This window comes from Miniopterus natalensis, chromosome 1, assembly GCF_054644295.1.
Source record: "Miniopterus natalensis isolate mMinNat1 chromosome 1, mMinNat1.hap1, whole genome shotgun sequence".
NCBI classification, from domain to species: domain Eukaryota; kingdom Metazoa; phylum Chordata; class Mammalia; order Chiroptera; family Miniopteridae; genus Miniopterus; species Miniopterus natalensis.
In genome coordinates, this window is record NC_142081.1 from 101,136,013 (window position 1) to 101,148,784 (window position 12,772).

Sequence of the window (12,772 nt, forward strand, 5' to 3'; positions counted from 1 at the left end):
TTACTCAAATATGGAATATAAAACAAAAAAAGTGACAAATGAACAAACAAAACAAAACAAACTCATAGATACAGACAACAACTTGGTGGTTACCAGAGGGAAAGGGAGGGGAAGAAGGAGGAAATGGGTAAAGGGGGTCAAATATGTGATGACAAATGGAAACTAGACTTTTGGTGGTGACCGTTTATTATAGAGTATACAGATATCAAATTATAATGTTGCACACCTAAAATTTACATGTCTTAATTAATGTTACCTTGATTTAAAAAAAAAAAAAAGTTGTGCATTCTTTATAAGGAAAAGGTTGAGAGTTAAAGAACTTACCATGATGCACTGAGAAGAACTCAGAATCACTTCTGCTGATATTCCTGCCAAAAGTATATAACCTGAATCTAATCATGGGGAAACACCATTAGACAAGCCAAAATTGAGGGATATACTACAAAATAATAAACTAATAGTCTTCAAATATTTGGAAAATTTCTGTGCCTTGCAATAGATTTTGCTATGAACCTAAAACTTCTCTAAAAAATTAAAGACTTAATAAAAGCAAAAAAAAAAAAATCTTTTAAAGAATGTGCATATGGTAAAATACAAAGAAAAACTCAGGTACACTTCCAGACTGAAGCAGACTAGGGAGGCATAATTGAATGTAATGCATGATCTTGGGTTTTCTTTTGCTTTAAAGGACAGACACTAATTGAGACAACTGGGAAAATCTGAATGGGATGTATAGATTAGATAATAGTACCACATCAAGGTTAGTTTCCTGGTCTTCATCACTGTAATGTGACTACACAGGAAAATTCCTTGATTTTAGAAAATACACACTGAAGTATGTGAAGACAAAGGGGCATTATGTCTGCAACTTACTCTTAAATGGCTCTCAAAAAAAATAGAGAAACAGAGAGAACTGGTAGATATAAAGAGAAATGAAGCGAGAGCGAGTGATCAGGAGAGAGGGTAAAGCAAATGTATGAAAATGTTATCATTTAAGAAATCTGAGTAACAGGTACTGGGAATTATTTATGCCATTATTGCAACATTTTCTGAAATTATTTCAAAATTTTAAATTTTAAAAGATTAAGGAATAAAAAAGATATACTAGGGAAAAAAACAACCAAAAGAAAGCTGGTATTAACATTATACTAAATAAATATTGAGGCAAGAAGTATTATTAGCTTCCTGATACATATACTATATACCTAGAACAGTGTCTAGTATATGGTTCATGCTCATAAAATTCTTGCTCAATGAAGGAGTAATAAAGATATTTAATATATAATGAGGAAAGGAACAATTTACCAGGAAGATGCACCAATTTTAAATTTACGTACACCTAAAAACATAGCTTCAAATACTGAACAGATACTAGGCAAATATATTGATACTAAATATTGACTATAACTATTAACAAGGCAATAAAGCAAATCTCAACAAATGTCAAAGAACCAATTACATATAATCCACATTCACTGGCCACAATGCAATAAATTAGAAAAGAATAACAAAAAAATCCATATTAAAAATTTTAAATATTTCTTAATAGCACACGGATCAAAGAAGAAATCATACTGTAACTCAGAAAGTATTTAGAACTAAATGATAATAAAAATGCTAAATTTCAAAACTTGGGGGAAGAAACAATACTGGTTCTTAGAGGGAAATTTATAGCCTTAAGAGCTCATAACAGAAAATAAAAAAAGACTGAAAACTAGTGTATCAAATATCCAACACAAGTTTTAAACTTTAGAAAGGAAATAAGAGATAACATCAAAAATCCACAAAGTAATATTCTTCAAAAGCTATGAGGGAGGTTTAATAAAGCCAAAAGCTGGTTCTTTGAAACTACTAGTAAAATAAACAACCCTCAGGTAATATTGATCAAGAAAAAAAGAGAGTGCAAATAAGCATTATTAGATGTGACAAGGGAGACATGACTACAAATAGAGCAGCCAGGAAAAACGTGAATTTAGATGAAAGAAAACTATAACATATCAAAACTGATGCCCACTATTATTACTGAGTTCAATAGTTTAAAACTACCCAGACTATTTAACAGATAAGTTCTATCAAATATTTAAGGAATAAGATGATCTTTATATCATATAAATTGAGATTTATACTAAATAGGAAAACAAAATAGGGATTCACAGAATATCAAAATGGGAAGCACTACCAATATATTTTACAAAGCTAGTATGACCTTCATACCAGAAAAGAGCAATAAAAAGAAAAGAAATTACAGGTCAATCTCACTTATTAACATAGATGTAAAAACTGTAAATAGAATATTAGCAAACAAAATCAGGAATGTATCAGGGCCTCTAATACACATAATGACTAAAAATGCTAGAATGACTTATTATTACAAAATCTTATAATTTTCAAATTTAATTTATCAAAGAGAAATCCATATGATCAATCTAAGAATCATAGAAAAATCATTTAATAAAACCCAACAACCATTCATAATATAAACCCTAAGCAAACTAAAAATAGAGGATAATTTCTTCAGACTGATAAATGGCATTTAGCAAGCATAGCTAGTGATGCATTCCTTTTAAAATAAAAAATAAGGCACTTTTACTTCTTTACCCAACATTATACTGGAAGTTCAGTCAAACTGGAAGTTCAGTCAAACAAGAAGACACAAAATCTACAATGATTAGGGAAAAACTATCATCTTTTGCACACACACACAAAATTATAATTGTCTAAATTTTAAAAAACCTAAGATGATCTACAGATATATTATTAGAATTTTTAAGTGTTAGAGCAAGGTTGCTAGACAGAAGATCAATGAACCAAAATCAACTGTGGTTCCATATACTAGTAACAGTAGGAAATCCATTTCTGACCAAAAAAAATTTACAACAACAACAAAAAAGTATAAGATATCTGGGAAGAAATCTAAACAAAACGAAACAAAATGCCCTGGCTGATGTGGCTCGGTGGTGAGTGTCGACCCTCGTGCCTAAGGGCTGTGGGCTTGATTCCCGGTCCAGGGCACATACCTGGGTTGCAGGTTCAGTGTTTCTCTCTCTCTTCCCCTCTTTCTCCTCCTCCCTCCCTCCTTCGCTGCATCCTCCCGCCCTTCCACTCTATTTAAAAAAAAAATCAGTGGAAGAAACATCCTCGGGTGAGAATTAACAACAACAAAAAAGTTACCTATGGAGAAAAGCAAAAAATCATTAAACTAGACACACATCAATTGAGAGATGTACAATATTAATACTATGCATTCGTTTCATGTCCTTCCCAAGATTCAATGGGTAAAGCAAAAAACCACAAAATGAGTAAATCCATGGAAGTGATAAAAAACAAGAGAGTTATCATTAACAGATCAACATTTGATGAATTTCAGGGAGCTGAAAAGCACATAGGATAATATTGGTGATGACCCTGAATAGAGAAAATTGCAGCTCAGAACGCGAAAGCGAGGTGCCGCGCTGCGAAGGCAGCGACGCTTCCTGACAGAGCCACCCTGCTCCACGCTCCGGGCCAGTACACTGAGCGCACGTGCAGCCTGTGGGCGGCTGCGGCTAATCCAGTGGGTGTGTAATTAAAGTCTGTGCACTCAACAGCTATTCCCGGACCACCAACAAACCCGCACGGCCCACCCACCCAACCCCGGCCATACACACACAGCCACGTACAGAGCAGCTGGCTGAGGAAACCCGTAGTTGGAGACTCAGGATCTGTTCTCTAAACAAAGAGTATTTGTCAAGGAAAGATGGAGAATGTGAGTGTTTTATCTACAGAGATGGTTAATAACTACCATAGTAGGACCAGAGGTGGAAAAGGAATGGCAGTTTCACCTGGCACAAAAGATACAAAAGTCCTTCTACCCCCAAAATAGTCTTTCTTATTTTGGCAATTACAGAGTAATTCTGCCTTTTCCCTTTTACTCATTCAAAAGGGAAGTCTGCCAGAGTGTGGAATTCAACAACTTACACAAATCTAGTGATCATTCTAGGGAGAGACATTACGCTGAAGAAAAAAGAGATAATAAAAAACAAACAAATAAATAAACAACAACAAAAAAAAACAAGGAATCCTTAGATTTGCTTCTAGAAAAATAATGCTTTCAAAAAGAAAAACATAAGAGTTGGATAAAGTTTCTCATTTATCTTTATATGTATACTCACAATTTCCTATAAATTAATATGCATGATATTTATTATCCTGACAATGATACCATATGTGTAATGTTTTAAACTTTTAGAAATTAATATAATTTCCTTTTCCCTAAGATGTTTACTGCTGCCTAGGCTATAACAGCAATGATTAGACATAATACTAAATGAGAAACTCAGTAAGCAATATCTAGGATATGCATAATGCAACTTCCAAGAGAAAGACAAAATATAGACCAGAATATGCCAGGGCCTATCGATTTCTGTACCCTACTCTACCAAAATTTTTTGGATTCTTACCATAGCCAACGTCCTGACGACAGATTAACTGAGGAACTGTCCAGCCTGAACGGTTCCTAGAGTAGACTAAGCAGTATAACAGATAAACTCAATCTGTTTGTCTTTTAAGATAAGCCATTTCCAATATTTAAATCCAGTCTGGGGAGGACCTGACAGAATTTAGAGACACTGGAATAAATCCATGTCTTGGAGAAGATTCTGAAATTATCCCAAGAAGATATGAGCATTACATGGCTCTAATCTTCTGTGAAAACTTAAAAATGAAATCAGTCTGTACAATGAGGCCTAGAGATAATCCATCATCTATCCCCCAGCCTTTTTAGCTGTATCACTTATGGTACACTTAATTCTTTACAAAGGAACTCAATGTCTTGAAAAAGTTGAGTTAGATTGTGCCTTTGAAAGTGCTTAAATGGTATCCAGAGAGAGCCTAACATAGTTTTTCTATTGCATATAAACAAAGGAAAGTTGTTAAAAGAACAAATAATGTTTTTATTAATCATTAGAAGTCTGTTTGACCTATACATATCATATAGCTGAAATCCGTATTTCTAATGCTCTTTACATATTCCCAATAGAAAATACCTGAGGGTTAGCTGTTTTTAATTGATGAATTTGAGTAAAACTATAAACCTGACAAAGAGCATTTTCAGGGTTCCAGACTCACCTGTCTGTAATTTTGTCCCCACAATGCTCACCTTTTTCCTCCTGCTCACATGCCAGTTCTCTTCCATCTTTATGTCTTTTTTCAGAATCAAAAAGACAAAAAGGACCCTAGAAAAAAATCTAGCCCAATGCCCTTATTTTAGAGAAAAATAAACTTGAGGCTTACACAGTTAAAGTGATTTACCCGAGGTCACACAGGTAATAAGAGATGAAGCTAAGACCAGAACTAGGCCTCTGATGCCTATTTAAAAATTGCAAAGAATATGATGTTTATGTATGTCTTCAGAGCCCTAAACCTCCTCAGTTCTTCCCTCTTGGTGGAGCAATTCATCAACATTCAATCATTAATAAACTTCTTATTAATTCTATACACATGACAAAACAGGAAAGGATTCAGTATACATTTACACTAGATGATTCACTTACTGATAATATTTCTATTCTGTTTTCAACTTTATATTTATCTTTTAAAATGGAAAACATTTTAATACTTCCCAAACAAAAAAAATATAGAGCTTAATGATGTCCACAATTTAAATTCAGAATAAAAAAGAATTACCTTAGCTGCTTACTTTGCATAAAGCAATGCTATAACATTTATTTCATTTCCCTAAAGGAAAGGCCAGGAATCACACATGGATTCCATTTTAATACTCACCACAAAAGTGATTTGATTGTGTCGTAGGTTAAGTTCCGTTAGTGAATCCAGCCCATTAAGATTATCAACATGACTTAAAAGGTTCCTGGCAAGGTTTAAAACTCTCAAATCACACAAATGATTGACATTTTCAATTTTGGCAATCTGTTAAAGATGAGGAAGGAATGATTAGCATGCATAAATCCCAGATATGTATGTTGTAAAAACTAAAAATTAAATATACAGCCATTGGACTAAGGGGCTAGTTTATATGAAAACATCTAAAGCTCTATTTCCTATCTCAGTGACATCAGAGGAACGGCAGCGTGAGAGATCCCCTTGGTTTCTCCCCTTGAAGTTTCAACAATTTGAACAGCTATAATTCAACAAAGGATTCCCTGCTCAACTCACAAACACATCTGAGATCCGAGCATTGAAACATTTAAAGGTGGGCAAGTGGGAGCGAACCGGAGAGGCGAGAAAGGAGTAGAACTCAAAGGAGCCACAGACTCAGCCTTGCAGCCAGAATCTCATTGAGGGGCTCAGCACAGAGAGAAGAGGAATCAGGTTGTGTATGGCACTCCCTTCAACCCAGAGGAGGAAAGATTTAGTCAGCATTCCTGTAGGACTGGGCAGTGCAAGCTGTGGCTGAGCCCAGTGACCTGGGCAGGGACAAAGCACAGTGGTACAGCCACAGTTGTTTGGCCATGGAGCCTGGCTGCCTTCCCTTAACCACCAAGAGCTCCCCTCCCCTCACCCTTCATTTGGGAATGCAGAAAACATTTTCTGCAAACCTGAGAACTGGTACTACAGAAACACTTTTTCCCTGAGTGAAAGGTACACTCTGCTACTAATGCCAGGGTCTGGTGGAAGTACCGGGGGGATGCTGCGAAGGTACACTGGTTGCCATTGCCAGGGCAGAGCAACAAAAAAGTTGGCCAGGTTCCCCCAGCTCACCCAGCCCCCACACAATGAGGCTGCACTGCTGACAACATCTGGCCATGGGAGACAACACTGGATTTCACGGATTTGGAGCTCCACTGCCCAAAGAGTTCCCCCGCAAGGTTAGTCCCCTGGGACCTGGGTAACTGGATCACAGGGGAGGCGCCCACATTCCCAGGGAACACAGGCCATTTTCTATCACCCCATGGAGATCTGAAAACCAAGAGAAGTGCAAGAGAGCTAAAAAACTTGTGATTCAGAGCCACCTACTGGAAAACAATAGAAATACTTCTTCATATCAATCTATTAGAAAACTTATACATAGATGCCTACACAGAGAAGGAATTCATCAAATACCATAAGTAACCAAAGTAATGAGGCATCTCAGAATGAAAATGAAAATTCCCCACAAAATAACAAAGACATAGAAATATGTTATTTAAATGACAGAGAATTCAAGATAGCAGTTCTGAAAAACTCAATGAGCTGCAAGAAAACAGAGAGGCAGTTTAATGAAATCCAAAAACAAATAAACAAACAAAATGAGTACTTTACCAAAGAGATAGAGGCTTTAAAAAAGAACCAAATTGAAATTCTGGAGATGAGGAATTCAATAAAAGAGATTAAGAATGAACTAGTGAGCACAGGAAGTAGAGCTGATCAGATGAGAAAAGAATTAGTGATATCAAAGATAAAAATCTAGAAATAACACAGAGGGAAGAAGAGAGACATGCGCATTAAAAAAAAACGGAAAGAGCCCTACAAGAACTATCTGACTCCATCAGAAAGCAATGTAATAAAAATAAGCATATCAGAAAAAGAGCAAGACAGTATGGAACTGAGAGCCTATTCAAACAAATAGTTGATGAGAACTTCCCAAACCTATGTGAAGAGCTAGATTGTTGAATCCAAGAAGGGAATAGAACACCTAATTACCTCAATCCAAAAAGACCTTCTCCAAGGCACATTGTATTAAAACTGTCAAAATTAATGACAAAGAAAGAATTATCAAGGCAGCCAGGGAAAAGAAGAAAATAGCCTATAAAGGAAAGCCTATTAGGATATCATTTGACTTCTCAGCAGAAACTCTACAAGCCAGAAGAGAGTGGAAGCAAATATTCAAACTACTGAAAGAGAAACTACCAGCCAAGAATAATAGATCCAGCAAAGTTATCCTTTAAATATGAAGGAGCAATAAAGACTTTTCCAGATGTACAGACGCTGAGGGAATTTATCACCAGAAAACCTCCATTGTAGGAAATGCTCAAGGGGGTTATTCTACCTGATACAAAGAATATAAACTCACAACACTATGAGTAAGATCCTAACAAACTTACAGCAGAAACAAATAATTTGTGACAACAGTAACATAAAAGGAGAAGGGATAGAGGTCCCAATTTGCAAAGGAGGATAGAGATCAGATGCATTAAAAAAAAGGACTACTGTATATATGAAATTTCTTTTTCATAAACTTAATGGTAACCATACCCCAAAACCCCCCCAAACTGAAACACATAACTTAAAAAAAGAGGAAAGAGGAAAAAAGTATGGAATACCACCAAACAGAAACATAAATGAAAAGAACCAATGGAGGCACAGAGCTACCAGAAAACAAGATAAAACAGCTACAGAAAAACCTCATACATCAATAATTACCCTAAATGTAAATGGACTTAATTCACCAATAAAAAGGTAAAGAGTAGCATATTAGATCAAAACCAAAACCCAACCATATGCTGCCTTCAAAAGACACATCTAAGCTGCAAAGACAAAAATAGATTCAAAGTGAAAGGGTGAAAAATTAATCTCTAAGCAAATAACAGACATAGAAAAACAGGTGTAGCCATACTTATATCTGATAAAATAGATTTCAAGATAACAAAGGTAACAAGACACAAAGATGTATATTTTATAATGATAAAGGGGACATTACCTCAAGAAGACATAACACTTCTCAATATATATGTACCCAATCAGGGAGCACTGAGATATATAAAGCAACTACTAACAGAACTAAAGGGATAAAATGACAAAAACACAATCATAGTAGGGAACCTAAAAACTTCACTGACAGTTCTAGATCAATCATCCAAACAGAAAATCAATAAAGAAATATCGGCCTTCTGGCCGGTGTGGCTCAGTGGTTGAACGTCAAACCATGAACCAATTCGATTTCTAGTCAGGGCACATGCCCAGGTTGCGGGCTCGATCCTCAGTAGGGGGTGTGCAGGAGGCAGCCAATCCATGTGTGTGTCTCTCACATCAATGTTTCAGAAATCTCTCTATCCCTCTCCCTTTCTCTCTCTCTAAAATCAATAAAAATGTATTTTTTAAAAAAGAAAAGAAATATAGGCCTTAAGTGACACATTAGACCAAGTGGACATAATCGATATGTACAGAGCCTTTCATCTCAGAACACCAAATATGCATTCTTTTCTAGTGCACATGGAACAAGGACAAACCATATCTTGGGACACAAACCTAGCCTTAACAAATTTAAGAAGATTGAAATCATACTAAGCATATTCTCTGACCACAATGCTTTGAAATTAGAAATCAACTGTAGAAAGGAAGTAAAACCCCCCCACAAATATGTGGAGATTAAACAACATACTACTAAAAAATAACTGGGTTAAAGAAGAAATAAACGGTGAGGCCAAAAATATAGAGAAACAAATGAGAATAACAATACGATATAAAAAAACTTCTGGGATGCAGTGAAAGCAGTAATAAGAGGAAAGTTTATATCATTACAGGCCTATCTCAAGAAACAAGAGAAATCCGAAGTGAACAACCCAACACTACATCTTAAAGAACTAGAAAAAGAAGAACAAAAGCAGCTCAAAGGCAGCAAGAAAAAAGGAAATAATAAAAACTAGAGCAGAATTGAATAAAATAGAGAACAAAAAGACTATACAAAAAATTAATACAACAAAGAGCTGATTCTTTGAAAAGATTAATAAAATTGACAAAACCTTGGCTAGACTCACTAAGGAAAAAAGAGAAAAGACTCATAAACAAATCGGAAATGAAAGAGAAGATATCACAGACATCACAGATATACAAAGGATCACACTAGAATATTATGAAAGACTATATGCCACCAACTTCAATAACCTAGAAGAAAAGTATAAGTTCCTAGAAATACATAACTTTCCTAGACTGAATCATGAAGACTTGGAAAATCTAAATAGATGGATCAACAGTGAGGAAATTGAAACAACCATCAAAAACCTCCCAAAAAATAAAAGCCCAGGACCAGATAGTTTCATTACTGAATTCTACCAAGCATTCAAAGAAGATCTGATACCTATCCTTCTCAAACTCTTCCAAAAAACTGAGGAAGAAACAATACTTCCTAACACATTTTATGAGGCCAACATAACCCTGATACCAAAACCTGGCAAGGATAACGCCAAAAAAGAAAACTACAGACCAATATCTCTGATTAATACAGAGCCAAAAATCCTGAACAAGCCCAGCTGGCATGGCTTAGGGGTTGAGCATCGACCTATCATCCAGGCAAGCACTGTTTGATTCCCGGTCAGGGCATATGCCCCGGTTGTGAGCTCAATTCCCAATGTGGGACGTGCAGGAGGAAGCCAATCAATGATTCTCTCATTATTGATGTTTCTATCTCGCTCTCCCTTCCTCTCTCTGAAATCAATAAAGATATCTATATTTTTTAAAAATCCTAAACAAAATACTAGCAAACTGAATACAACAATGCATTAAAAAAACAACAACATCACAATCAAGTGGGGTTCATTCCAGGAGCATAAGGATGGTTCAACATACACAAATCGATCAATGTACTATACCATATCAACAAAATGAAGAATAAAAATCATATGATCTTATCAATAGATGCAGAAAAAGCATATAAAATACAACATCCGTATATGATTAAAACACTCAATAAGATAGGTACAGGAGGAAAGTACCTTAACATAATAAAGGCCGTATATGACAAACCCTCAGCTAATATCATACTCAGTGGTGAAAAAACGAAAGCTTTCCCTCTAAGATAAAAAACAAAACAAGGATGCCTACTCTCACCACTCTTATTCAACATAGTCTGGAAGTCCCAGCCAGAGCAATAAGGCAAGAGAAAGAAATAAAAGGCATCCAAATTGGGAGTGAAGAAGTAAAAGGGTGACTTTTTGCAGATGACATGATTCTGTAAGTAAAAAAGCCTAAAGACTCCACCAAAAAACTATTAGAAACAATAAACAAATACAGTAAAGTTGCAGGATACAAAATCAATGTACAAAATTGCACTGCCTTCCTGTATACTAACAATAAAACTTCAGGAAAAAAATGAAAAAAACAATTCCTTTTGCAATTGCAACAAAAAGAATAAAATACCTAGAAATAAACTTAACAAAGGATGTGAAGGACCTATATACTGAAAACTACAAAGCTTTATTAAAAGAGTTTGAAAAAGACACAATGAAATGGAAAGAGAGTCTATGTTCATGGATTGAAAGAATCAACTTAGTTTAAATGGTCATATTACCCAAAGCAATATACAGATTTAATGCAATTCCCATAAAAATCTCAATGACATTTTTAAAAGAAATAAAACCAAAAAATCATCAGATTTGTATGGGACCACAAAAGACCCCAAACAGCCAAAGCAAATCTCAGAAAAAAACCCAAAACTGAAGGTAGCACACTTGACTTCAAATTATACTATAGAGCTATGATAATCAAAACAGCATGGTATTGGCATGAAAACAAACACACAGACCAATGGAACAGAACTGAGACCCCAGAAATAAAACCACATGTACATGGGAAATAATTTTTGACAAAGGAGCCAAAAATATGTAATGGACAAATGAAATTCTCTTCAATAAATGGTGCTGGGGAAATTGGAAAACCACATGCAAAAGATGTGGTTTTCTTCATGCAAATGATACTATACTACAGTTTGTCCCCATGTACAAAAAATTAATTCAAAGTGGATCAAAGACCTAAATATAAGATCTGAAACAATAAATTATATAGAAGAAACCATAGGTACTAAACTTATGAACATTGGTTGTAGAGAACATTTTATGAATTTGATCCCAAAGGCAAGGGAGATCAAGTCAAAAATAAATGAATGGGGCTATATCAAACTAAAAATCTTCTGCACAACAGAAGAAACCCCAACAAAACCAAAAGGCAACCAACAGAATGGGAGAAGGTATTTGCAAAAAACAGTTCTGACAAAGGGTTAATATCCAAAACAATCCAATTAAAAAATGGACAGAGGACCTGAACAGACACCTCTCCCAGGAAGATACAAATGGAAAAGATGTTCAACTTCACTAGGAAAGGCAAATTAAAACTACAATGAGATACCACCTCACAGTTGTTAGAATGACTATTATCAACAAGACAAGTAATAACTAGTGCTGGAGAGGTTGTCAAGAAAAGGGAGCCCTCAATTCACTGCTGATGGGAATGTACACTGGTATAGCCACTATGGAAAAACAGTATGGAGGCTCCTCAAAAAATTAAGAATAGAGCTACCATATATCCCAGCAATCCCTCTTCTGGGTATCTACCCAAAATATGTGAAAACATGTATTTGTAAAGATATATGCACCTCTATGTTCATTGCAGTATTCACCGTGGCCAAGACATGGAAACAACCAAAGTGTCCTTCAATAGATGATTGATTGGATAAAGAAGATGTGGTACATATATACTATGGAATACTACTCAGCCATAAGAAAAGATGAAATACTGCCATTTGTGACATGACCTTGAGAATATTATACTAAGGGAACTAAGTCAGTCAGAAAAAGCTAAGAACCATATAATTTCACTCATATGTGGGATATAAAACTGAACTTCATAGACACAGACAATAGTATGGTGGTTACCAGAGGGAAGGGGGTGGGGGTAGTAAAAGGTAAAGTGGGCCAAATATATGGTGACGGAAGGTGATTTGACTTTGGGTGGTGGGCACACAATGCAACATACAGATTATGCACCATTGAACTGTACACTTAAAACCTATATCTTATTAACCAATGTTATCCCAATAAATTTAATTTAAAAAATAAAAATAAAGCTGGTTTAAGTAAATAAT

At 35.4% G+C, this 12,772-nt stretch overlaps 1 protein-coding gene across 3 annotated transcripts in view; it reads right to left on the bottom strand.

The window, feature by feature from the left end:
• LRRC49 (leucine rich repeat containing 49) overlaps window positions 1-12,772 on the bottom strand; it is a 147,848-nt gene that overhangs the window by 108,672 nt on the left and 26,404 nt on the right. For all 3 annotated transcript variants that reach the window (XM_016201198.2, XM_016201190.2, XM_016201214.2), the window contains one exon: window positions 5,764-5,907. In XM_016201198.2, the coding sequence (XP_016056684.1) occupies window positions 5,764-5,907 (144 nt within the window). The remainder of the gene's footprint in view (window positions 1-5,763; window positions 5,908-12,772) is intronic.